Source organism: Pseudorca crassidens, chromosome 12 (assembly GCF_039906515.1).
Source record: "Pseudorca crassidens isolate mPseCra1 chromosome 12, mPseCra1.hap1, whole genome shotgun sequence".
NCBI lineage: Eukaryota > Metazoa > Chordata > Mammalia > Artiodactyla > Delphinidae > Pseudorca > Pseudorca crassidens.
The window spans coordinates 67344209-67369985 of NC_090307.1; the positions used below are offsets into that span (position 1 = coordinate 67344209).

General features: G+C 59.0%; 2 protein-coding genes and 1 long non-coding RNA gene across 5 annotated transcripts in view; 1 reads left to right on the top strand and 2 right to left on the bottom strand.

The window, feature by feature from the left end:
* Nucleotides 1-8: 8 nt before the first annotated feature.
* LOC137203622 (uncharacterized) lies at nt 9-9814 on the bottom strand. 2 transcript variants are annotated; one of them, XR_010933205.1, is made up of 3 exons: nt 9376-9814; nt 8767-8878; nt 9-1898 (listed from the first exon to the last, which is right to left on the bottom strand). It is a non-coding gene; the product is annotated as an uncharacterized lncRNA (long non-coding RNA). The 2 variants fall into 2 exon arrangements; XR_010933204.1 differs by lacking the exon at nt 9-1898 and having other exon boundaries at nt 6910-8878.
* The window catches only part of RSPH14 (radial spoke head 14 homolog), a 62219-nt gene continuing 39080 nt past the window's right edge, over nt 2639-25777 (top strand). Inside the window, exons 1-4 of the mRNA XM_067700112.1 lie at nt 2639-2737; nt 3798-4064; nt 5072-5174; nt 7769-7887. Coding sequence (XP_067556213.1) covers nt 3866-4064; nt 5072-5174; nt 7769-7887 — 421 coding nt within the window. The 5' untranslated portion in view covers nt 2639-2737; nt 3798-3865. The remainder of the gene's footprint in view (nt 2738-3797; nt 4065-5071; nt 5175-7768; nt 7888-25777) is intronic.
* GNAZ (G protein subunit alpha z) overlaps nt 13748-25777 on the bottom strand; it is a 42331-nt gene continuing 30301 nt past the window's right edge. For both annotated transcript variants that reach the window (XM_067700110.1, XM_067700111.1), the window contains exon 3: nt 13748-15428. In XM_067700110.1, coding sequence (XP_067556211.1) covers nt 15084-15428 — 345 coding nt within the window. In that variant the 3' untranslated portion in view covers nt 13748-15083. The remainder of the gene's footprint in view (nt 15429-25777) is intronic.

The window sequence follows — 25777 nt, forward strand, 5'->3', positions numbered from 1 at the left end:
CCCCCCATCCCACACATGCTCCACTGGCCTCCTTGCTGTTCCTCCACACGCCAGGCACGGGGGTGCTTGCATCAGCTGTCTCCTAGGCCCGGAAGGCTCTGTCCCCAGATAGCCACATTGCTCAGATGTCACCTCTAGATGAGGCATCCTATTTACAACTGCCGCATCCTTCCAACCCCTTATTCTGCTCTATTTCTCCCAGGCACTTAGCATTTTCTAACACATTATATTACTTGCTGTTTATGTTGATTGTCTGTCTCCCTCCAAGGAGCGCAATGAGAGCAGGGGTTCTTGTGTATAGTCCACCCGACTTATTGCATCAGCCAAACAGTGCCTGCACATAAGCAGGCATGGAGTGAAGGTTAAATGAGTGAACCAATATTGCATTTACAAAAGCAAGGTGAACACTCTTTGAAGTATACTGCCATTACATTAAAAGGTAAATGAATTGTATTTACTCATATAAATTTAGTGTATCAATGGAAAGATTCCAGTGGTTGCCATAGGTAAGGACGATCCGTTGGCTGGGGACCAAGGAGGGAGGGAGACATTATACTTTCATACTTTTTGGATTTTCTTCTATGTACATATGTCACCTATTTGGTAAATAATTCAAATGAAAATAAACATTTTGGAACAGAGGGAACACAATAATATCCCCCGTCTCGGCCCTTCTGGGTTAGCCCTGATGCATTTTGGTGTGCTTCGTACCTTTCCCACAGACACCTCCTCCTCTCTGCAATCATGGCATAAGAAGAGGCTCTTGCTGTAGCACTGGCATTTGATCGCCCTGCAGTGACAAGGAATGGACACGCCTTCCATTTCCTGACCTTCATCTGCATAGTTCTGAACCAAATGATGCCTGAATGTCATATGCCTTGGCTTCTAGAGCTCACGCTGCAACATTAATTTCCATAATTAATGGCTGTTTAAAGGCTGACCTGAGTCACTGAGCTTCTGTGAGCTAGTTTCTGTTTGCAGGGAGAAGCATGTGGGGCTAGATGGCTTCCAGAGGCATTTATGAGATGGTAACCACAGAAATGAGATGGTAGCTTTGGAGAGGAGGACCGTGTATGGGACAAGGGAAGGGGATGCAGACACTGATAATGTTCTAATGGTGAATTCACAGGTGCTTATTATATTTTTATGTCTCACAAATTAACATATATGCTACATAGGATGTTATGTGTGTGTTTGCAAAAATAATAAAAAGGAGATTGAAAAACAGAAAATTGAAGGACGATTTTACAAAAAGACTCTCTGTAACCAAATCCTGAGAGATCTGGAATTCCCAGCTTTGAGAATCTACTTGATTCAGCTCCCTGATTTCACAAGCAAGGAAATGAAGGCTCACACATTCCAAAGGATTTGCTTCATGAGTTAGAACTAGATTTGGAACCCAGATTTCCTAAATCCCAGCCCAATGCTCTCCACACCACCTTTGTACAAAAGCTAGGATGCTCTAGGTTAGACAGACCCTTCACGACTTGGTCCTTTGAGGGACAGCGGTAGGGGCAGACATCCACATCACGAAGTGGGGTCCATGGCACACAGATCGAAGTCAGTTGCCTTCGTTTCAGAGTTAAATGTGCTGGAGGCCGACGCTTGGTGTCTTTGTTAGTGAGTTTCACTGCTAAGGGCTCAGGCCTCAGGGTGAGCTTCCCTGAGTTGCTCAACTTCCTCCTCCGTTTACTCTGGTATAAAATGGACCTGACTACGTACTTCAAGGGTTTGTTGTGAGGATCACACAAGATGGTGAAAGTGCTTTGATTATGAAGCTTGACTCAAATCCATTAACCATTCACTTCTTCTACACTTACCGAAAGGCCTCCTGGTATATTCCTGGCACTGGGGAGGCAAGGAACCAGGACCGAAGTGGCCTCCACCCTCAGGGAAGTCTGTTGGGGGAAACAGACAAGCAAGTAGAGAATAAGAAGAGGGAAGTGTGCCAGTGGGGTAATTAAGCTATAGGATCACTAGCTAATTTGGAGTTGGGGAGAAGGTCGGCTTCCTGGTGGACGAGTACACCAAGTTGTGTCCTGAAGAACAAAGAAGTGGATAGTGTTACAAGCAGCCCAGCTGCAGGAAAGAGTTAGCCATTTGGGGGATTAAGAAAGAATCCAGCATGTGTGGAGGAAGCCTTCACCCAGGGCCTCGAGCGGTAGGCTAGGAGTCCGGACTCTGTCCTGAGACCAGTGGGGAGCCCTGGGAGGGTTTGGTGTATGTGGTGGCTGGCTCTGGCTTGATTTCAAGAACAACTGCTCTGGCCAGCAGTGCATTGAGTCCACTGCAGGGGCCGACCTGTGTTGTCACCAGCCAGTCAGCCTGCCGAGGAAGGAGCCTGGACCAGGGCTAAGCAGTCCTGGAATCAGGCCTCAGTGATTCAGCAGAAGCTACTGAACCTCTTTGAGGTTCCTGTCCGTAAAATGGAGAATGTTATCACCTCACAGGTTTACTCTGAGGATTAACAGTGTGCCAAGTGCCCAGTACAGAGAACGGCGCACATAAACACTTCCCTTCCGCGCTATGAACAAAGCTGAGCCGCCTTTGTTCCCCACAGTAACCCTGTAAAATATCACCACCCCCACTTTACTGCCGGCCCTGGCCTGGGATGTTCGCGCCTGCGCGGTGGGCGCCGAGTGTGCAAGAGCTGCGTGGCTGACGCTGCTCAGGGTCGCCTGGCAACCGGGTCGCCTGGCAACGGGCAAGTGCTACAGAACCTTGCGCGCTGAAGCAGGTGAGTCTGCGGCGGCCGACAGGGGCCAGGGGCCAGGGGTCCCCAGACCCACCCGGTCCTGATCAACAGGCCCCGCGCCCTCCCACCCCAAGGCAGCCCATACCCCTCAGATGAGGGTAGGCCCCTGTCCCTGGCGCCCACCGTTTCCTGAGAGGGGAGCCCCGATCCCAAATGGCTGGGCCCCCTCTTCTCTTCCAGCCCGGCCCCTTCTCCTCCTTCCCGAGTCACCAGGTGCCCGGAATCAGAGTCCGGCTCACCTCTCTTAGTGGAGTCGGTTCCCACAGGCAGGGGTTTGTCACTGCCACTAAACGCGGTCACAACCCCCATCAGCTTAATAATAACTCAGCCAAAGTATCTGGAGCCCTGGTGAGCCAGGCTCAAGAGTCTCAGCGAATATGGCAGCTTGGCGGGGGTCGGGGGTTGGGGTGGGTGTGGGTGCTATTATCATCTCCCTTTTGAGCTGCAGAAAGACACAGAGGAAATAACTTGTCAAGGGCCACCCACTGGCTTGGGTCTGGAGCCCATTCTTAACTACTAAGCCACACTGCCTACAGTTGCTCAAAGTGTGTGTGTAATAAAAATAAATCGCACTTTAACCTTATTTCCTTCTCCATGGATGTGCCGGGAGCATCCGACTGTGGGTCCCTGATGGGTGGATGTGCTAGACCCAGATTTGAACATTGGTTCCTAGTTCGTGACCTCCACGGCTCGTTGCCCCTAAACCTCAGTTTCCTCCTCCACCCCTCCTCCTGGGGTAGCCGAGTTGGATATCAGGTATTGCTGGCACAAGATAAGCACTGAATGGAGCTGATACAGTGTTTGCTCATTTGGCTTAGTTTGTGTTTTCAATGCCTTTGTCCCAAGGCCCAGCCTATAAAGTATCGGGAGAACTCTGAAGTTTGCAGGTTGGGCCGCCACTTCACTGTGAAGTTTGGGCTTCACTGTGACCTTGAACAAATCCCTTTGTTGCTCTCACTCTCAGTTTGCTCATCTGTAAAATGGAAGTAAAAATACCAAATCACAGCAGCAATGTTGACAACTTTTGGGTTCTTTTAATCAGTGGTTTCTGCAGAGCTTCACTTCGAAAGCGACAGAGCCGCCCTGTGCAGGAGCGGGAGGCATGGGAAGATGGCCCACACCCAGATCTCCAAGTACCTGCCCCCCGACATCAACCCCACCCAGGCTGCCATTGCCTACGGCTGCCGGGCGCTGCCCAAGCTGAACGAGGAGCTGCAGTCGGAGGACCTGTTGACAAGGCAGAAAGCCCTCATGGCTCTGTATGACCTCATGCACGACCCCGAGCACGTCTACACAGCCATCCGCATAGGTGAGCGTGGCACAGCCCAAGTGACCACGACTGTGGTCTGGATGGACAGACACAGAGCAGCTTGAGGTGGCCCCTTCACAGCATCCCTCCCAGCTGGTCAGCCCATCCTCAACTGGACACCACCAGTGGTCAGCCCCCTCTGCTATGACTCAACCCGGTGGCCACACATCCACCCAATAGGCCTTTATCTGTCTCACCCGCAAGGCTGTCACAGAAGATAGGCACTGGCCCTACTGAAACCACACATACACGGGGACCTGTGTCCACTGTGTCCCACTCTCTTAATTACCCACATAAGAGTTGAACTGATTTTAGTGGCACGGTCACACCTGTCCCAGATCAGGCCCACGATGAGTGAACTGCCGCCTCCCCCACCAGCCTTATCTGAAGGGCTAGTTTAATCCCAGAGATGGTGGTAGCGGTCCCTACGCCGGGTGGAGCTTCAATAAAAAAGGTTGCTATTTAACGAGCCCGACTCTGGGCCAGCGCTGCCATACGTGCAGTGCCCGTGTTACCTTAGTCCTCGTAGCACTGGCCCTGGGAGGGAAGGAACCGCCTCAACCCACAGAGGAAAATGGAGGCTCAGAGAGAAGCAGTGTGAGGCTAGGGCTGCCCCATAAGTAAATAAGGCAAGATTTTTAGGTGCTCAGTCTGGCTTCCCGAGGTGTAACCCTTTCAAGGGTACACGACTAGTGGGTGACAAGGCTGGAATTTGACTTCCGGTCTCTCCAAACGCAAAGGGCATTTTCTGAACCCTGTGGAGGACTGGGAGGAGGTGTGCAGAGATTCACGAGGGGGTTTGGATGACAGGGTCCTGGGGGATGAGCCTTTCTAGCACCCAGAGTCCCCGCCAGTGACTCTGAAACACTCCATCACCCACACGATGCCCTCACACCCCCAAACAGTAGAGCCCTGGTGCTCTCGTTCTGGACATCAGCTCACTTGTCGACTTCTAGGTTAGCTGGTTTCTGAGCGTGGTGAATGTTCAGAGGTTTTTCTGCCCGTAGGCTGCCTGGAGAGCCTGAAAGATTTGCTGATGGACACCAACGACCTGGTGCGCATCAAGACCACTGAGGTGCTCTATATCATGGCCACCCACAACGTGGGCAGGTGAGCAGCTGCCTCTGGGTATCAATGTCACGCTTTGGAGCCGCACCCCTCCCCTGGGTGGCACATGCTTGAACGACCTTGAATGAGCTGCTCGCGGGGCAGGGAGTTAAATGAGTTCATGCACGTGAAGTGTCAGCTCCGTGGTGGCTTGGTTGGCCGCGGGCGCTCTCTCTCTGGTTCCCTCTCCCCACAGATGGGTGGTCTTTGGGAACTCACACACCCGCTTGCTCAGGGCCACCTCCAGATGGCCGCCTCAGCCCCTTGGTCCCCTCGACCCCTCAGCTCCCCATCTCTTCTCTGGGTTCTGATGTCAGGTCCCTGGGAGGGGGGTGGCCAGCCCAATCCCTGCGCAGCCCTGGCCCAACAGGTCGCTATGAACTGGGTGCGTGTGGGGAGGTGGTGACACAGTGACCGCCCCAGTTCACAGGTGTTGCACCAAACAGGGCAGACGGGTGCCGGGGAGAACGGGGGAGTGGGCTCGAACCTGGCATCTGCAGCGCCGCCCTTTCCTGCTCTGACCTGGCAAGGCTCTTGGTCGAGTCTCACTGTTCTCATCTGAGACAGATCCAGAAAAGTGCTTTCTCTCATTCTTCCTGCTCCTTTTTCCTCTTTCCGGACCCGATTTGGACATTAGGAGTAACCCCAGGGAGGGTGACGGAGGCTGAGAGGAGGGATGCTTGAAGTTTGGGGATTACAGGAAACTACGAGCCCAGTAACAGTGACCATAGGTCTGTTTATCCTCATAGGAGGTGTGGGGGGTGGTTCCCGGCTGTAACCACTTTAGCAGGGCGACTCAGTGCAGAAACTGTCACCGACTGAGGACCCGATGTGACTGGCACACTGTTCTCCAAAGTCCCTCCCAGCACCACCGCAAGGGGCGGGGAGGAGCCCGGAGCAGGCAGCTGGTGTGCCCAGGGTCCAGGATTCCAAGACCCAGCTCACTCTAGCACACCACGCTGGACAAAGGGCAGAAGTGACCGGGGCCGACTTCTGAAGTCCGCCGGGCTCAATGGTCATCTCACCCCTCAAACCCTGAGTAACTGCCCATGTTGAAACCTCCTGCCTTCCTGGATCCACACGAGGAGTGACGGGGAGCGGATGAGTGTGGAAGCCAGGGGCCTGGCCTCTTGTCACCTTGGGGAGTTACAGCTTACAGAGCTGACTTACCAGCAGGGTGACTCTGAGTGGGCACCTGGGCGCAGAGTGAAGAGGCCCGGACACCTCACACCGGGGGTCAGGGAAGGCCCCTGCAACTTGGGGGTCCCACTGTGATTTCCTTCTCCCAGAACGACTCATACAGACCTCACGGCAGAGCACAGTCAGGCACTTCCTGTGTGCTGGGCACTGGGCCAGGCCCCGCTCTGAGTTCTCATTTAGTTCTGACCTCAGCCTCGAGAGATGCAGCCTTGAAACCCTCACCAGACGTAACTGGGCCCAGCAGTTAGTTGGTTAATCAGAAGGAATGGTTAAAAAGCTAGGATTGGAAGAAATTGTATCTTCCCTTCAAACAGTTCACCTTAACCCCAAACCCCTAAACGATCAGGCAGTCAGCAATCCCTGTGTGCCTCTTCTTGGCTATGGGCCCACTGCATGGAGCTTCCCATCATCTTTTTTGCTTAAACCAGCACCTGTAACATCATGGAGCTTTGATTCTTTAAAGTAGAGCAAGCACTCAGACATTAATGAAGTAATCTGCATGCAAAACCCTTCTAGAATCTTCACAATCATCTCACTATTTTTAAAATAAATGTATTTATTTATTTTTGGCTGCACTGGGTCCTTGTTGCTGCGTGTGGGCTTTCTCTAGTTGTGGTGAGCAGGGGCTACTCTTCGTTACAGTGCGCGGGCTTCTCATTGTGGTGGCTTCTCTTGTTGCGGAGCACGGTCTCTAGGTGTGCAGGCTTCAGTAGTTGTGGCACGTGGGCTTCGGTAGTTGTGGCTCACGGGATCTAGAGCACAGGCTCAGTAGTTGTGGCACACAGGCTTAGTTGTTCCACGGCATGTTGGATCTTCCCAGACCAGGGCTTGAACCCGCATCCCCTGCATTGGCAGGTGGATTCTTAACCACTGCGCCACCAGGGAAGCCCTATTTATTTATCTTTTTAGACACTGACCTTGGAGTTTCCCAAAACATTCACCTTTGTTTTCATAAGGAAATCAAAACAAAAACAAAAACCACCAACTCTTCTCCCATCAAATTGGCTTACCTGATATTCAGTGAATCCATATCATTATAACAAGAAGCATAACAGGCCTGCGTGGGTTTGGAGGCACGTGGCTGCCCTGGACAGTCCGCAGGTCTGTGCCCGGCAGGTGGAGAGAAGCGGTCAGCTCAGCCCGGCTGCTCAGGGGAGGTTGGTCATGCACTTCTGTTGCCTGGAGTCGTCCTCCACCACTCAGGCCGCACTGCTCTCACCTGACGTGAGGGCCACCCCCAGCCTGTGCCTTCTCTCCGGAGGCCGCAGGAATGCGGTCCCGTCCAGCCGGCACGGGCTTAGGCTCCAGGGGCCGGGAGGGCAGGCAACCGCCTCTAGTTCTTATTGGATCCTCTCGTGGCACGTTCGTTGTGTCTAAATCCCACTTCTCTTCCCCAGAGATGGCTTTTTAGAGCATGACGTCATCTACGCCCTGTCTTTCCTGCTGAGCGACCCCCAATCAGCCTGCCGGGAGAACCTGCACCTGGCCTTCAAGCACCTGGCACAGCTGCCTGCAGGTAGGCTCACCGTGGGCGCTTGGGTGGCCCTCGGTCTCCTCTCCTAGTCAGGCGCCTGCCGTGCCGATCACAGTTTAGAGCATATTTTTAAAAAAGCTATGCTTTTATTAAGGTACCATATACATGTTAAAAAGGCACACGTCATACGTGAACGCTTGACTAACTTGTACTAAGTGAACCTGCCACTTCCGGGCACCGCTACCCAGATGAAGAAGTGTGCGGAGTATCGCTGGCACCTGCCCCTACCAGTCACCACCCCTCACCCAAACGTAAACCGGCTGATTTGTCTTCAGGTTATAAGACCACGGGTTAGTCTGTGCCTCTTTAAACTTGACATAAGTGGAAACATACAGTCTGTAGTATTTTGTTTCTAGCTTCTTCGTCTCTGTTGTGCGTTGTGTATTTGCCCATTTGCTCTGCAGTGTGGTATGCACACTATATGAGGGCGCTACGGTCTGTTTATCCCCTCTGTTGCTGAGCGCCATTTGAACTGTTTCTAGTGTGTGGCAGCTGAGAATACAGTGGTCGCTAACATTCTTACAAATGTCTTTCGATGGACATGTGTATGCATTTCTTTTGAGATACGCCTTGGAGAGAATTGCTGGGCACAGGGCAACTTTATGTCCAGCTTTAGAAGGTACTACAAATGGCTTCCTAAAAGAGTTTTGCCAATTTACGCTCCCAGCAGTAGCGTATGAGGGTCCCAGGCGTTCTGTATCCGCACCCACACTTGATTTTTTGGCTCTGATGGTGGGTGTGTGCTTGCGTCTCACTTTGGTTTTCGTTTGTATTTCCCTGGTGACAAGAGCCCTGTAAACGTCCTCTTGTGAGAAGCACCAGGGCACGTTTTAAGGATGAAAGACCCCACCCCGGGCTCACCGTCCCCTTCAGCTGACTGCTCCTGCTAATTTGATGCTGAGTCCAGGGTAACCGCCACCCGCTGACCGACCGCAGCTGGAGGGTTGAGATTCGTGTCAGGTTGATACCCATCCTGTCACAAGACACAATGAGCAATTTTAAATGAGGGGCTCATTCCAAGAGGCAGGATATCAGGCCTTAAAGGGGGTGCCTTAAGGCCGACATGGGCCTTCAGATGTCCCAGGCCAGGAGTTGGACAGACCAGGTCCCTCTGCCATCCCCTCGTTCCCCGTGTGCCCCTAGACAGGCTGCTTCCCCATCTGGGACGTTGAGGCTGATGGGACCCCCTGCTCCAGAGGCCTGAAGTGAGGACCAGGCGGGAACACTCCCCGAATCAGGGCCCAGAGAGAAGTGACTAAGGGAACAGGTGCAGAGAGGCAGGCTGAGCAGAGCCCTGGGAGCTGGGGTTGCTGCCCGCCCAGCCGGGGCCATACCCTCCTCTAGCTGGGCTGGGCTGGGTGTGCCAGGCCGGACAGCAGCACCCCGGGTGGTCTTTTTAAAAGACCACCCCATCCCTGGCCCTATCCCACGTCACCTGGTGGGCCCTGCCCACATCTTCCTTGAACGCACCTTGGCTGGTTCTCCTGGGCGACCACGGTTGAGGGCCCCTGGGAATATCGGGGCGTCTCCATAAAGGACCAGTTCTGGGGCTGAGCTCCATGGACGCCTCTGCTCACCACTCAGGAACATTCCTTCCCAGGGTGTGGAGAGAGGGGACTTGCCGTTCTCACTCAAGGCTTTTAAAATCATTGTGACCTGTGTAAGCGTCCAGGGGAAGAGAGAGATGATGATAACGAACATCAGGAACCATCACCAGATTTGCTAAATCTTAACATTCAACCATATTTCATAGTTGCTTGAGATTTTGCTTAAAAAAATATAGCCCCCTGGGCTTCCCTGGTGGCGCAGTGGTTGAGAGTCCGCCTGCTGATGCAGGGGACATGGGTTCGTGCCCCGGTCCGGGAAGATCCCACATGCCGCGGAGCGGCTGGGCCCGTGAGCCATGGCCGCTGAGCCTGTGCGTCCGGAGCCTGTGCTCCACAACAGGAGAGGCCGCAACAGTGAGAGGCCCGCGTACTGCAAACAAAACAAAACAAAACAAAATACAGCCCCCTGTGAACCTCCCCCACCCAGCACCCTTTCTCCTGCCCTCCCTGGAGCCACCAGTAGTGGGTGAATTCATCCCCAACATATGTCTTTGTATTATTCCCTGGCGGTCTAGTGGTTAGGATTTTGCGCTGAAGGGGGCATAGGTGTAATTGTATATAGATCTTGCCTTCCATGTTTTAAAACTCTCTAAATGGATTTTGCTGTACGTATCCCTTTGGTACTTGAAAAACCTAATGCTATCATTGGGAATGTACCCATGTGTGTCATGGGCTCCATTTCCTGATTATAACCCCAGCCTGCCCATCCCTTGTTTGAACGTGTGTACTTACATTCAGTGAACTTACTCCAGTCCGGCGGACCTGCATGAGCTGGTTTTCCCCAGGGCTTCCCCAGAGAAGGGCGTCATGGGGCCAGAGAGCACAATGGCTTCCCAGCTGGAGAGCCCGTCGTGCTCCCTCCCAGCAGCCTGGCCGAGTGCTAAGCCGTGTAGCTGTCGCTGTCCTATGGCTCTGCCATCCCCCAAGGCTGGGAAGGGGCGTCTTCTCTCTGCCTAGCACCGCCTCCATCTCCTCTCCTGCCCGGGGCCTCCCAGGAGCCTGCGCCCATTCTGCTGAGTTGTTTTTTCCATTTCTCATTGATTTGAGGGAGTGCTTCGTTTATCCGAGATTCTAACACTTTGCTGGTCACACATATTGCAAATATCACTTCCCAGGCTATCTGCGTGGCTTTTCTCTGTTTGTTTATTCATTGGTCCAGCAGTTTTTCATTTGAATAGTAGTGAGTTTCATCAATCTTTTCCTTTGTGACTTTTTTCTTTTTTTTGGTGTTGTTTAAGAGAATTTGGTGCTAATAGCTCATGGAGATATCCTGCCATATTTTCTTCTGAAAGTGAAAGAATTTTGCTTTTCACACTCAGTCCGAGAAGGTACCTGGGCCAGCCCAACACTGTCTTAATTACAAAAGCTCTAGGTATTCTGGGTTCTGGTGGACAGGCTGGAATCCGCAAGCACTAGGCTCACCATGGGGAGCAGGGGGTGTAGTTTGCACTTTATCGTAGGATTTATCACAGGAGTCCGTGCCCAGAGGAGGCCTGGGACACTCTGGGGACGGGTAGGTAGCAGTGGGTGGGGTGGGGGTGGGTAGCTAGAGGGAGGGAGGGGGACATGCAGTGTGGTAGGCGCCCCAGGAGGACCATCTGAGTGGCCCCTGAGCGCAGCAGCTCCTGGGTTGGCCCGTGTAGCCGTGTCCTGGGGGTGTCCTCGCTGGGCCTGTGGGTGGGGGTCTGGGTGGGTGAGGGCATCTACTTCTGGGGCTGTACTCTTACCAGCGTGGGGCCTCGGGCGCTAGCGAAGCCCATTGGGAGCAACAGGTCACAGGGGTCCAGCGGCTCTTCCGGGACGGTCTGCATGCAGGGCGCAGCGGCTCTCGTGCTGGTGGTCATGGGTCTGGGTTCTCTGTCCACGGCCACGACCAGAAGGACCCTCTGCACCTGGCGGAGTGCTGGGCACGTGTCTGGCACTCAACAAATACTGGTGGTTTAGCAGTTTCTATGCAGGATTTTAAAGGACTATTTGTCGGCTGTTTTCCTGCTGCACTTCACACCCATGTGTTGGGGTATCTGTGGGGACGAGGCCTTTTCTGGGCCCTGGCGCCCGGCCAGGTCCAGCTGGCTGCGTGGTTTCCCAGAGTGGCCAGCAGGGGGCGCCGCAGGACCGGCCACCGCCCAGCAGGGCTGCTCTGGCTCTCAGGCCTGGACCTGCTTGTCAGGAGAGGAGAAACCGGGATCGTGGGGCAAATGCCAGGCGCCCCGTCTTCCAGGCCCTGAGTGACCGGCCGCCAGGGATGCTGGAGGAACCCGTCTCCTCCCTGTGTGGACACAGCATCCCGTAGGAGAGGGCTCCAGGCTGACACCCAGGATTCCTCTGTAACTGGATTTGGGGGCCCACTGGAAGTGTCCCCAACCCCTCGGGCCCTCTGATGGTGGTCTCAGGCCCTGCCTGGCACACATAGTGCTGGGCGCTGAGAGCCGCCGGCCCACCTTTAGGGCAGCTCCACTGTCCTGCTGTCCCGACCCATTCATGTGCAGCTGGGCTGTGGGCAGAGGCAGGTGCCCTCCCTGCCCAGAGGAGAGAGCCAGGGCTGGGTGGGGAGGCGGTGGGGGCATCCCTGGCATCCCGCCATCACCACTGGGGGCTGGAGAGAGATGGGGGTACTGCGTCCATGGGAGCACAGGGTGAGGGGTGGACATCCTCAGCCTGACAGCCCTTGGCAGACAGTAGAACCCCCTCCCCACCCAGACTTAGCAAAGCACGAGGGCCCCCCAGTGGTGACCCTGCCCCTCTGGCAAGAGGACCCTCTCCCCTCAGGGCCGTCCTCCACCAACTCTGGCCCCCTGTCCCCGTCCCCTCTGCTGGGCCTGGGCTTGCAGCTAACACCGCGTCTGTGGACCTCTCTGGATGCAGCTTAGCACGTGCCTCCCCCGTGCCAGGCACTGCTCAGGCAGCAGCAGGGGAAGGAGGCGGGTCAGACGGTGCAAACACCCCTTCCCGCCTCAGCCTGGCCTGGGCGCTCTTTCATGGCCTGGGCTCTTTCATGGCCTGGGGTACTGGGCCCTGAGGGGATGATGGGTCTTGGGCCGTGAGGATGGGGATGGTCCTGTCAGCAGAGGGATCAGCTGGTGAGAGGAAGAACTGGAGCAGATAAAGACTGTGGGGGATGCGGCGAGGGGACCACTGTCCCAGGGAAGCCTCCTCCCCTCCTTGAACACATCTGGGCAGGAGGCAGAATCCTTCCATTTCCCTCTCACTGTGTATTTTTAGTTAAAGATGCTCACGCTGAGATTACTGCTCTTTTCACAGTTGGCATTAAAGTGCAAAATAAGTCTCAAAGATCTTAAGTCACAGGTTATTTCTTATACAAAAGCCCCTTGGGTTTTCGCTGTTTGGTGATGTGGGAAGGCGTGAAGGGGACCCCCACGTGGGCTCAGGGGTGGGGGGAACAAGAGCCAGGTCCGTGTGTCTGAGTGCTGTGTACCTGCACACGTGTGTCTATCTGTATCCCTCCCTTGGGGCTTCATGTCCGGTCCTGGGTTTGAGGAGGCGACATGGGGTAGGTCTGTGCCCCCGTGGGCGCCTGCCCTGGCTGTCCAGGTGCAGAGCTGGGCGAGGACCCAGGTCTTGGACCCAGGTGTTGGGAGGCACCAGCCCGCTCTGCTCCTCTCGGGGAGGATGGCTCCGGTGCTCCCTGACCTTGACCTTGGGCATCTTGCCTCATCTGTAAAATGGGTCACCGCTGACACCCCGCCGCAGGGATGAGTGTGGAATAAGATAGTCTGCAAGGAGCCCGGTGCAGTGTGAACAAACTTCCTTGACTAGTGTTTTCCATCCCTTGGCCCCCTAACCACACTGGCGAGTCAGCCAACGGTGGGCCGGCGGGGCCCCTCCTCCAAACACCCTGCAGGCTCGCCGTTCATGCCGGGGGCTGTCAGCACCCTCCAGGCCCACTGGGCATCTCCTTCGCTCTGTGGGGATGATTCTGACCCTAGTGGAGGTGTCTTTAGGGTGGGGGGGAGTCCAGGTGATGGTGCAGCCTGGGCTGGTACCATCATTACCCCCAAACCTCAGTCCCTTGGGACACACAGGCCTGGCAGGTCTCCCTCTTTTGCAGCGTCTTTCTACTCTTGGGGTTGTTTGTTCTTGACATTCATTTCAAAATGGTTTTTCCTAAACATGTGGAGGGAGCGGGGAGAGAAAAAGGAACCTCAGCACGGACGGTGTCCCCGCCACCCTCCTGCATGCCGTCCACGCACACAGCACTCGGGACGAGGCTCGGCTCATTCAGGATATTTTATTTTCGTAAAGTAGACAATCTCGGACTTTCGTGCGATCGCCAGCTCCTCTTTCCCTCTCGACATCCCTTAAAGTCCTTGGCTGTAACTCCTCACACCAACCTCGGGCTCAGGGTACCAAAGGCCGAGAGGAGGTTTGGCAAGGGCTCTGGCGGCGCCTTCGTGTTTGCACACGGCCCTCAGCCAAGGTAATCCACGTGGCGGTGGCGATGGCAGTGCCCCGGGCCCTGGGCAGGAAGGGCCTCCCTCAGGCTGCGAGGCGGCCGAGCCTTCACAGGAGTCGAGGCTGCCCTCTGGCCTCCCTTTCCTCCACTTGCAGAAAAGCCACAGGTAATTTACTCTTTAAATACCAAGACATTTAGCTATTGTTCGTTCGCTCCTGGGTGAAGGACCTTCTTTAAATACATCACATTTATTTTCTGAAAGAAAAACGAAGCGGAAACCGCACCAGTAACAACAGGACGCTGCACGGGCTTATGTACAACTCGGCGTCGAGGCTGCTGCCGGGCACAGAGGGACAGACTTGTCCAGGTAACAATTTTACACTCAGCAAAGCCAGACACAAAAAGGACCACCCGAAAAAAAAAATAGGTTTTGAAAATCTGCATTTAAAAAAGAATACTCAACTGCATTGGAAATTTTCTGTATTTCTGCGAAACACCACGAGATTTGGCCAAAAAAAAAAAAGAAAAGAAAAAGGATGTCAGAGGAGAAAAACCAGGTTTCGGTTTATAAAACGTCCGACTTGTAGAAGAAAAGCTGGCGCCCAGCTCGCCTGGTCTGAGACAAGTTGCGCCACGCGTGTCACCATGTGGAGTTTTGCTGCATATTCTGAAGCGGTTTAAAAAGAGCTGTGAGTGGCCGGAGGGCTGGTCAGTGCTGTCGCAGGCCTGGTGCCCGGTCCCAGCGCGCACGTGGGGCGGCGTGGCCCCTGCTCTGGGTCTCCTCCCAGGTAGCCGGCCGCCCCTCCCTGTGGTCCCTCGGACCCCCATGCAGAGTGGGGCCACGTCGGGAAGGCAGGGTTATGTGGCAGGAGGGGCTCGGGGTGGACTTGGTGACAGCTCCTCAAGTCTTCACAGGACCTCAGCTACGCGGGGAGCCTGCTGTCTGCAGAGCGTGCGCGTGTGTGTGTGCGTGTGTGTGCGCAAGTGTGTCTACTTACCTAGCGATCTATCCGTACATATTCATGTTTGCGGAAACGTGGGGGCCGAGGAGGCGGGGCGGGGGACACGCTCCGGGCTCCCGTTTTCTGCCCCCGTGCTGGTCACCAGCGCGGGTCGGGGTGTGATGCCCCAGTCTCGCCACAGCCGACGCTGGCTCCTCAGCAGAGGCCGATGTACTTGAGGTTGTTCTGGATGATGACGTCGGTCACGGCGTCAAACACGAACTGGATGTTACTGGTGTCGGTGGCACAGGTGAAGTGGGAGTAGATCTCCTTGGTTTCCTTGTTGCGGTTCAGGTCCTCGAACTGCCGCTGGATGTAGACGGCGGCCTCCTCGTAGGTGTTCTGGCCGCTGTACTCGGGGAAGCACACGGTGAGTGGGATGCGCCGGATCTTCTGCGCCAGCAGGTCCTTCTTGTTGAGGAAGAGGATGAGGGAGGTGCTGACGAACCAGTTGTTGTTGCAGATGGAGTCAAAGAGGCGCAGGCTCTCCGCCATCCGGCTCTGGGGGGGGAGGGGGGGCGGTCAGCACGGCCTGGCCCTGCTAGGCCCAAGAGCACCCTCCCCGCCAGGCCCCAGCTGGCCCTGTGCTCTCCGACTCCGCTGGCCCCCTCTGGCCCCCGTGGTCGATGACAGCACGTGGCTTCGAGGCTGCCGGCTGGGGCCCCGCGCCTGCACGGGCAAGCCCCGCCTCCCATGGGGGCACCGTCGCTGCATCCCCCGCAGGCAGCATGCGGGCAGCCTCCCCGGCAGTCAGCTCCGCCTGCTGGGGTTTGGCTGGCCCCGTGCCTCCATCCTGCCAGGCAGGGCATCAGTCCTCACTGGAGTCCGCGAGGGGGAGGCCTGTGTTCACGAAAGCAACGGTGCAGGGCAGAGCTGGGCTGGCCTGGCCCCTGCCGGCGGTGTGCTCACTCAAGGCCACGTGGAGGATCCCGTGGCCGCCCCGCCCCCACCAGCACAGAGGACGCGAGGACGGCGGCCAGGAGGCACCATGACCACAGAGCGTGGCCCTGGCCCTCTCTACCTCCCCTTGAGGACCGTGACCCTGCCGTGGAGCCTCTGGGTTTTCAAGGAACCCAGGGCCCTCGTCTGACTCCCACGCACAACTGACCGTCCTACTTCTAAAGGGACTCCTGCTGCTGGTGAAAGCTGCCCAGTGTTTGAAAGTAAAATGAATGAGATGAGCGTCCCAAGTGTGGGGCCAGTGTAGATCGGAGGTATCGGATTTAAGGACTTTTCTGACGATGTGGTAACAACAGGGAAGCTGCAGCTGGTGCTGATGGGTGGACACAGGCACCGGCCTGCTCCACCCTCACACCTTCCTATCCCCATTCTGCAGATAAAGAAACTGAGGCCCGGAGAGGCAGGAAATGTGCTCTAAGTCCCACGGCCAGGAGCTCTAGGCTTGCTGCTCCTCCAAGGTGGACGGGCAGTGCTGCTGGCCCCAGGGTGGCAGTGCCCGGGGGAGGCCCCACGAAGCCCTGCTCTCCCACAGAACCTGCCTTCTCTCAGATACATGGTCTGACAGCATCAGTGCTGAGAAGGAACCACCGCCCCCACCACAACGTAGACATTGCCTCCAGGTCCTGCACTCCACCGGGGAGGGCCCGTTTCCAAAACCCACCCTGTGCCTTCTTTAGAACAAGCTCAGGAATAACAGACGCCCTGAAAGTGAGTAGCCTCAGGTCTTGGGTGTGTGTGGGGTGGGGTAAGCTTTCTGCAGAGAGAAACAGGATGCAGGACCCCCAGGTGTGCCTGGAGGAGCGGACGACGTTACACACGCAGTTAAGTGGTGGTCCAGGAATGTTACATTCTACTGGGTAGTAATTAGCGCTAACGGATTCCCGGAAGCTGCGTGGTAGGGACCAGCAGAGCTGTCATATCTCACGGGAATGACATCATAATCAGACGCTGTGCTTCTGACCCCAGATTTCACATCAGATAAATAATAGATGTGGCCATTAGCATGTATTCATTAATCCACTGAGCAGACACTTGCTGAGCAGGCTCTGAGGGCCGCCAGCAGGTCCCAGATCTCGCGCCGGTGACGGGGCCCCAGAGACGAGAGGCCAGTGGCCAGGCCAGGCCAAGCCCTGGGTGTGGAGTGGCGTTCAAGGATGGGTGGGCAAGCGTGGAGTGGGGCCAGGCAGGGGTGCTGGGATGAGCATCTGCACAGGGCCTGGGCCTGCCTCCATGTACCCTGCTAGGTCACTGGGGGTGAGAGCCAGGTGCCTCCCGCATCCAGGCCAGCTGCTCCTGCTGAAACAGTGCACGTGTGCCGAGAGGGGTCGGTCCTCCAGGGCATGTGTGCGTGGGAAGAGCTCAGCTGCCATGTCCTGCGTGGAGCAGGCCCCAGGGCCCCGACAGGCTGCGTCTGCCCTTCCTGCTCAGAGCACCCCAGGCTGACTTCAGACCCCAGGGGCCGGCCCCTCTACCCCACAGACGTCCCTCCGAGCCTCGCCAGGCAACAGAGGGCAGAGGAGGCTGGCAGGACGGGCACTGCTGTGCGGCCTGAGCAGGACAGACAGACGCCCCTCGTGTCCGGCCCTTGCCCACACCTGGGGCTCCTCTTGCTCTCCAGGCAGGTGGGGCTCAGGCTTCCCTGTTCCCTCCCTCTCCCTTGGGACAAACCGTGGGGATCCACACTGGCCATCCTTTAGGCGGGCAGCGCTCAGGGAGCCCGTGGGAGGCACTGACTGGCCGGGCTGGACAAACACAGGAGCCTGGGAGCTCCACCTGCTCTCCCCCAAAGCCGCTGGGTGAGCACGGTGAAGGGGGCACTGTGTCCCGGGACCCACCACACAGAGGTCCCTCAGCCAGGAGAGGAGCCGTCCCAGAAGGCACTAGGCGGGCAGGGGGAGCTGGAGCCCCTTGGTGCTACCACCACTGCTGTGCAGGCTCCTGGAGCCAGAGCAGGAGCCCGAGCATGGGCGCGCGGGCCGAGCAGCACGCTGACACCTGAGTCACAGATCACTGAGAAAGGAACGTGCTGTTTTGAGCTGTAACTCTGGAAACCGTGAGAAGCACGCACAACAGTGTGCGTACAGGAGGAAGGCGCAACGGGCAGGGCCTCCCCCAGGGCCCCCTCCCCATTTGGCTCGCCCTCCGTGGCCTCCTCCACGACTCCTCTTCCCAGCCCCGCACCCCGGCGCCCCTCCTGCCGCACACGTCTGGGGTGCTCGGGCACCAGGATGGAACCCCAGTCCCTCGGTCTGCGTTCAGGGCCTCCCTGGTCCTGAGGGTGTGCTCAGCCTGGGGGCCAGCTGTGGCCCCGTTCTCCCCGACGCCTCCCTGGCACCCGGTTCTGACTCTACCCACTTGGTGCTGTGGGTCACAGGGTTGGGCCCCGTCCTCGTGTGGTCCACTGGGCCCTGGGGTGAAGGAAGCTGGGGCAGCTTTGGAGTCACCGGACTCTGCCCATCATGCCTTGCCTTGCCATGACTTCCACCAGCCTGACGCAGACATCCTCTCGCTGCAAGCCGGGGAGGCCACCCACCTCACACAGGGGATGGGGCCCTGGACAGGCGACTCCCAGGGCTGGGTGAGGACCCCGTGTCTGCACCACCCCCAGCGCTCCCCCAGCAGGAGGCCCTCCACGCCCTCAGCTCTGCAGCTGCTCCTCCCAGGAGAAAATACCCCACGACTGCTTGCCTGCGATGCCACCCAGGGCTCTGGTGCCCACCCAGCTCTCTCCAGGAGCTGCTCACAGTGAGAAACATCGTGTACAGAGATGACACAGAGCAGACGATTCCCACCAGAGGCCTGGGCAGCGGTGGCGATCCCATGCTCGGGAAGGGGCAGGGACCAGTGATTTGTAACAGCACACGTCAGACCCTGGGGGGCAGCCGGACAGTCCCCAGGGTGTCGCACAAGTCATTTCTCAGCCATTTGCAGAGAAAGCTCCTGCTTGGACACGTCCGAATACACTCAACCTCACCGAACAGACTGGACTCTCCCCAGGGGCTGCAGCTCGTGACCCCCCTCTGAGGGGCTTCCAGCTTGCTGCTCGGAGACTGGAATCTTTGCTAAGTGCCAAGCTCAGTGGTGGAGGCCTTTACCCTGAGCACAACCGCCACGTGACAGCACCCGTGGTGGCCTGGACCAGACCGGCTCCTGGAACATCCTGAGGAGGCCGGGGCTGGGGCGCGAAGGGGAGCCTCGGCCCCGGTCCCCCATGAAGGCTCCCCTGAGTTACGAAAGGGCAGGTGTCCCTGTTATGGGTACAGATTTGCGGCCTGGGGTTCGCTCTCACCACCAGGGCTCGCTGAACCTTGGACAAGTCCTTTCTCCTCTCCCGGCCTCAGTGTCCTCATCTGTAAAATGGGGACGATCACGGCACCCAGCACCAGGACTGCTGCAGGAGCAACACAGTGTTGGTTTGAGAGGAACCAGGTTTGCTGGGCCTTGGCCTGTGGCTGCCTTCCCAGCAGACAGTCTGCATGCCACTCACTGCCGGCGCCCTGGCACTGGGGTGACCTCATCTCCTCTTGTCCAAGACCTGCCCCCCTCCCCACCGGCACAGAGCCTCTGTGGGAGGTGGGATGGAGAGGGAGGGGGCCGGACTCTGCAGACCTGGCTCAGCTGCCATCCTGAGCCCCCAGGGCCACCAGCACCTCCCTCCAGGCTGCTGGCTCCCAGCTCTGCCTGGTTCCTCTGCTCTGGGGGCTCCATAACTGCTCAGCCTGGAGACCCAACGGCTGCCCAGAACCTGTGACACCCACTCAGCCCCTCGCTCACTGCTGCAGGGGCACAGGACAGCACCGATTGCCAGGCGAGCACCCATTTCCTTGATCTAATAGGCCAAGAGGGCTGCCTTTGGCTTCCTCGCGGGCTGGCCGGCGGGCACTGGTCCCAAATGTGGACGCCCAAGTCCAGCCCTGCACTCTGCAAAAGGGGAGCACGGGTTCCCCAACAGGCAAGGGAGCCACCCGAACGCTGACTGCTCGGCTCGCCCTGGGCACAGCAGAGGCTCCAGTCCCAGACCTCATAAAGTGCTGGTGATGTCAAGGTTTCAGCCCTTCCCAGAACCGGCCCAAACCCCAGGGCCCGGGAGACCCGGAAACCCCAGCCCACCGGCACGCCAGCAACCTTCACCGCTAGGCCCGCACCCCCCGCCCCTCCTCAGCCTCCGTGGGCAGAGGCGCTCCAGGCGCCCTTCTGGGTGTGAGGAGGACGGAGGAGAGGTGAGCTTGTGGAGTGGCCAACGAGGGCCAGAACCCCTGCTCTGCCAGCCGCCAGCTCCTGTTTGTCTGAGCCTCAGTTTCCTCACCCGTACAGCACGGTCTGTTAGGGATCCTGCTCACGAGGCTGGGGGCTAAAACGTGACGCTTCTGGGAAGTTGAGCCTCCATACCGGGCACCCGTGACCAGAGCGGCCGTCACGGCATGACTCAGAGATGAAAGGGGAGGTGGCCTGGAGCAGGGGCCCTGTGAGGCTAGGACGAGGCAACGGGAAGCCAGCCACGGCCAAGGCCTGGGGCCGCAGCGGGCAGCCGGCGGGGGAAGAGGATGCAGCAGGGCTGGGCCGTGGCGCTGGCTCGGCTGCTTGGGGCTCAGAGCCCAGGGAGGCTCTGTCCCGCCCTGGGACTCAGCTTGCTCGTCCCTAACACGAGTTCTCAGTTCCGTTTCGGCCTGGGAAGCCCAGGTCCGCCTGTTGTAGGAGCGCCTGGAGTGTTTGTTCTTGAGAACTGCGAATTTACCTTTAAACGCTGGAAGCAGAGCTGGGAGGCCGGGCTGAGGACATGAATGAGCTCCATTCACCACGATGGTGCCAGCCCTGAGGCTCAGCCTCCAGGCCCCACCCGGGCAACGGTGCCAGGCTCCACGGGCGCCGAGGGCGGGACCGGGCAGCGAGGCCTCCTGGCAGCACCCTGGCTGCATGGGCCAAGGGGGAGGGTCCAGCCGGGGCTGGGTATCGAGCTGGCACCTTCACAAGGTAACAGCCAAGCCTCTGCTCCCTCTGTGGTGGTGTGGCTCGAGGGGTGCGGAGGCGCGGCTGACCCAGCGAGCGGCACGTCCCAGAGGGAAGTCTGGGGTCGTCCTCTGTGCGGTGCTGACTGCCCTCCCCGCCTCCACTGCCCGGGAGGCAGGTGAGGCCCGGAGCCCTGTGCTCTGGGCCTGGTGGGTGGGAGGAGCCCCCGAGACCTCCCTGGCCCACGCTGAGCCCTGCCGGGGGAGCCGGGCTTGGACATCCCCAGCCTTCTCCAGCGGGGAGAGGGCGAGTGGGCCCTACCGTCACACCCAGGTCCCGAGGTCCGGGCAGGTGCACAGGGGTGGGGGTGGGGGGCCTGTGTTAGATGCACCTGCAACTGTGGAAAGGTGTGAAGGCGGGATTGCACCTCCAGAGTAAAACCCCTCCGAGGACGGCGCTGGTTGCTCAGGGAAATAGCTTGTTCTTTGTCGCCAAAGAAGTGGGGGGCTGGTCGTTGTGGGTGAGAGAGGGGTGTCTTTATCTTCATGCAAAGCTGCAGAGAAGTCTAGTGTGGCCTGGGGGTGCTCAGGGGGCCCTGCTGGGAGGTGCCTTGGGCTCCGCGGGGAAGAGGCCGGGCCCAGCCCTCAGGCTGCCCAGTGGCTCGAAGCCCTGAGCTCCCCCACTCGCCCACCGAGGGTCCTTATCCTTCCGGAGCCTATTTCCCTTTTGGGGCTCCAGCTTGTCTCGGGTCGTGGGGGTGGCTCAGGGGAGCAAGGCCCTGGCTTGCGTCTGCCCTTAGGCTGCGGGGTGCAGGCAGGAGGGCTCCCTGGGAACAGGGTGGGGTGGCAAGAAGCAGTGCAACAGCCCCAGACTGAGCTGGAGGCCTCGGGCAGCGAGGCAGCATGGCCGCGCTGTCCTGGCAGAAGCCCAGTGCAGAGCCGGTGCGGGAGATGACTCAGACCTCCACTCACGCCCGCAGGGATGGGAATGGGACGTTCGGGCCTCCCCAGGCAGCCCTGGCTCCCCACTGTCACCAGAATCTGTGTTTCTCCACACACACACACACCCACCCCCAGTATCGCGTCCCTCATTGGAAGTGTTTGCAGGAGGGCAGGGCCTGTGTGCTTGACTCACCCAGGCCTGGATGGAGTCACTACAGCCCTGTGCAGACAAGAGAGCAGATGTGGTGGTGGTCCAGCGCCCACAGGGAGATGCAGGCGAGAAGGCCTCAGAGCTGCCCTCTGCGCTGGCCAGCGCAGGAGTGGGGCAGCCCCTCGGGCCCTTCCTAACACTGAGAGTCTGTGACAGCAGCTGCTCCCCTCCCTTGGTTGAGCTTATACTCAGACACTCAGCATGCAGTTTCCATGGCAACCGGGGAGGAAGCCTCCACCCTCGGGCCTCGTACAGCAGCACAGCAACACAGACCGAAGGCAGGAGACGCTCCATCTTTGAGCTGGGCCAGGTGTCCCTCTCCACAGGGGCACACAGGCCCAGCCCTGGCTGGCTGGCCAGACCACACTGTCCATCACTGTCTACTTCTTGGGAGTGGGGGAGGGCCTCCGGGTGTTGAGGGTATCTCACTCTCCCTGGCGGGCAGGGCAGTGGGCAGGGAAGAGGGGAGGTCCTTCTGGTACCGGCTCCTGCCTGCAGTGCCCTGGGTGGGTGGCACTCCCAGTGGGAGGGGCGGGGGTGGGACTGTTACCGAAGGATGGTGCCTCGCCCTCGACAGCTGCCCCTGGAGGCTCTGGGCCTTGCTCCTCCTCTGCGCGGAGGCTGCTGTGATGTGCAGAGGTCCAGCTCTCTGCTCCTCTCAGAGCAGTGGCTGTGAGGGCTTCTCCCCACATCCCCGTTTATGGATGTGGAAATGGGGGCTGTGAGGGCCAGCCTGGCCTGCCCAGGCCCCTCTGCCCCAAGGAGAGCTTCCGATGGCCACAGCCACCCCTTGGTCCTTGCCATCCCCATGCGGCTCTTGGCCTCAGGCAACGGGGAGGTGCCTGGGGACAGAGCTGGATGACCGGGGTCAAGTCCAGACCAACCTGGTTAGCGCTCCTCACTTCTTCCTCCCACAAGCCTAAGTGCTGACCGCGCCAGAATGGAGAATTGATTAATGAGGCTAATGGATCGATGAGCCCCTGACTGTCCCCGGGGCTCATCTGCACGGGCGGCACAGAGTGGGTGGTGCCGCAGCCTGTGCGGGGGCAACAGGGCGAGCTGGGGGTGCTGCCGCCCACCCCCTGCTCTCTCTGGGGTGGGCAGCGTTCCCCCTCGGCTGCCCAGGGTCAGTGCACCCATTCCTCAAGTCTGGGCCCTCGAGCCCACGGAGCCACACTGCCCCTGCACCCTGTGGGCCCTCGGGACACCCAGGCCAAGATCGACTGGCACGGCCCTGCCGCACAGGCAGCTCACTCCCCGTGCCCCTCCTGCCGCCGCCTTCCCCTCCACCAGGCACAGCCACGGCGCTTCTCGGCACCCCGTCCCCCCTCCAGTCCCTCAGCATGTTCCTACCCCACCCTCTCGTGTCCCTGGGACCTCAGAGCCTCCCAGTGCAGGCCCTGATCCCCTACTCTGACCCTTGGCACCAGACGCCCACTCAACCAGCCCCACCCCCCATCTTCTGTCTGACCCCCTTTCTCCCTGGCTCACTTCAGCTTTAGGGCTCCCTGGGTGATGTGAGTGGGTCAGGCTGAAAGGAGTGGGGGCCTGAGCGAGGAGCCCTGAGGCAGCCCCACCCCAAGCCCCCATGGCTGCCTCGGCTGGCCTTGGACTTGACCTCACCCAAGAGTCTCAGGTCCTGCCGACCAGGAGACGGCAGTTATTCTGGGCTGTCGGGAAGTGAGTCACGGTAGAAACGTGGTCGACAGGCAGTGACAGGAAGCTGGAGGCCCAGCATCCCTACCACCGACACCGGCGTCCAAGATCCAAGCCCGGCCTCGCCCGGCACCTTTCCCTGGACGTCAAGCAGTCACCCTCGGAAACAGAGAGAAGCAAGGGGCAATCCTGGCTTAAGAGAACTGAGGCCCTAGGGGCGGACACATGTGCACTGACCACCCAGTGCCAAGCCAGCAAGCTGGGGCAGGTGGCATGGAGGGAGGGCACTGTCTGGCTGCCTCTGCCAGGGGAGGCAGTACCCACGAGTGGACACAACCCCCCGACAGAGGCCAGGGTCCCGGAGTCGGGCCATCGGCTCTACCTGCAACTGTCCAGTTGACGGCACCTCCAGCCACACCTGGAATCTCCTTCCCACCTCTCCCTGCCTCTGCTCCGTGTCTCTGCAACCTGGGGTCACTTCGCTGCCCTGTGCATAGCCCTCCAGCAGCTCCCATCCCAGCGGGGTGACCCAGCACCTTCTGCCTGGCCCCAACTCATCCCCGCGTGGGGCCTTCACCAGGCTGTCCTCCCCTGGGTCCCGGCGGAGGGGTGGGCTCTCAAGGGCATCCCTGAGCCTCCCTGAAGTAGCCAGTCGCCAGCTGGAACCCTTCTGTTGATTTGCTGTGGCTTTGAGCACCACCACCCGGTCTGCGGGGGCTGCTCTCTCCAGCGCCCGGCAGGGTGAGTGGTCTGCTGGCCGCGGGGCCACGGCAGGCAGGGCTGGATGGTGCGGGATGTAGGTGGTCGGTAAGGCGGCCGTGTGCAGGGGTTACAGTGAGAGGACGCCGGGTGTCGCGTGTCCTGCCTGTCCAGGTGGTCGGACCTGGCCACTGGGGAGGGGCCCGCCTGCGCCCCCAGCCTCCCCTCCTCCCAACCAGGACCCTGACACTTGGCAGCGCCGGGCCTCCCCCGCTCCCCGCAGCAGGCTCCGTGCCGTCCTGGCCCTTCGCCGGCAGTGGCCTGTGTCCCTTCTCGCCTCAGCGCCATCGTGGAGCAAAACGAGGGTAAAAAGGGTTTACAGGCAGGTGCCCTTCTGGCTTTAAAACCATCAGGAACCCCCTGACCCGCCGGGGATGAAGGCTCGGGGTTCATCTTCCTCCCCCAAACTCCGGGGTTTGTGCGGCGACCCCAGAACCGACTCCACTGTGTGTCCCCGTCGGTGCCCCAGCTCCTGCTGCCCTGACCCCTGGCCTCCGCGCCACCTGCAGACGAGCAGCCCGAGGGGCCGCGGAAGTCGCGGCCAGAGTGTGGGAATTAGCGAGCAGCACAGAGGAATTAGTGCTTGGGGCGGTGCATCTCGCGCCCCACAGTCCTGGTGCTCACAGCCCTTGGCCCCCCTCCCCAGGCACGAGAAGGGGGCTCAGCAAAGGACCACCGCCTCTCGCCTCCCAGGGGCCAGCTTGCTGCAGCCCAGGTGGGGGCAGGAGGAGGCTCAGCCCTGCAGGCCTTGGGCCAGTGACAGATGGGGCTTCACTGGGGTGGGCGTGTGTTCCGACGGGTCCAGAGGTCAGAGGCACCGTTTGTCCGCTGCCCCCCATCGAGTGACAGCTGTGGCGCTCGTAGTAACAGCGCCGGCCAGGCCCGCCACTTCAAACAGTAGGGCTGTTTAAACAAGATAACAGGCTGCGGGGAAGCTGTGCTCGGGCCCTAATGGCCTGAAACCCATCCTGAACCTGCCAGGAACAGCGGAAGCTCAGCCTCGGGCCACCTCGCCTGACGCCACCTGTCCCCACCCCAAGCTCAGCACCCACCTTCTCCAGGCAGCCTGTTTGTGGGTCCCCAGTCTGCCAAAGTATACGGCTCAGAGGGGGCTAGGGTGACCCAGAGTAGTAGCAAGTGTGGCAGCCCGCCTGGGGGGCTTAGAGGTTTGTGTGCAGGGTCCGTGACAGCACCTGAGGCCCAGCCTCTTTTCCCTGCCCTCGTCCTCCCACCCGGACATCTGCCCCCGGAGAGGAAGGACCGCGCCCTGGGCCCCACCGTTTCCCCACGGTGCCCGGCACGGGGCTGGGACCGGGGTGCGTCGGGACGAGTGTGCTCCACCGAGCGCCCCCCTTCCACTGACACAGCCATGCTGT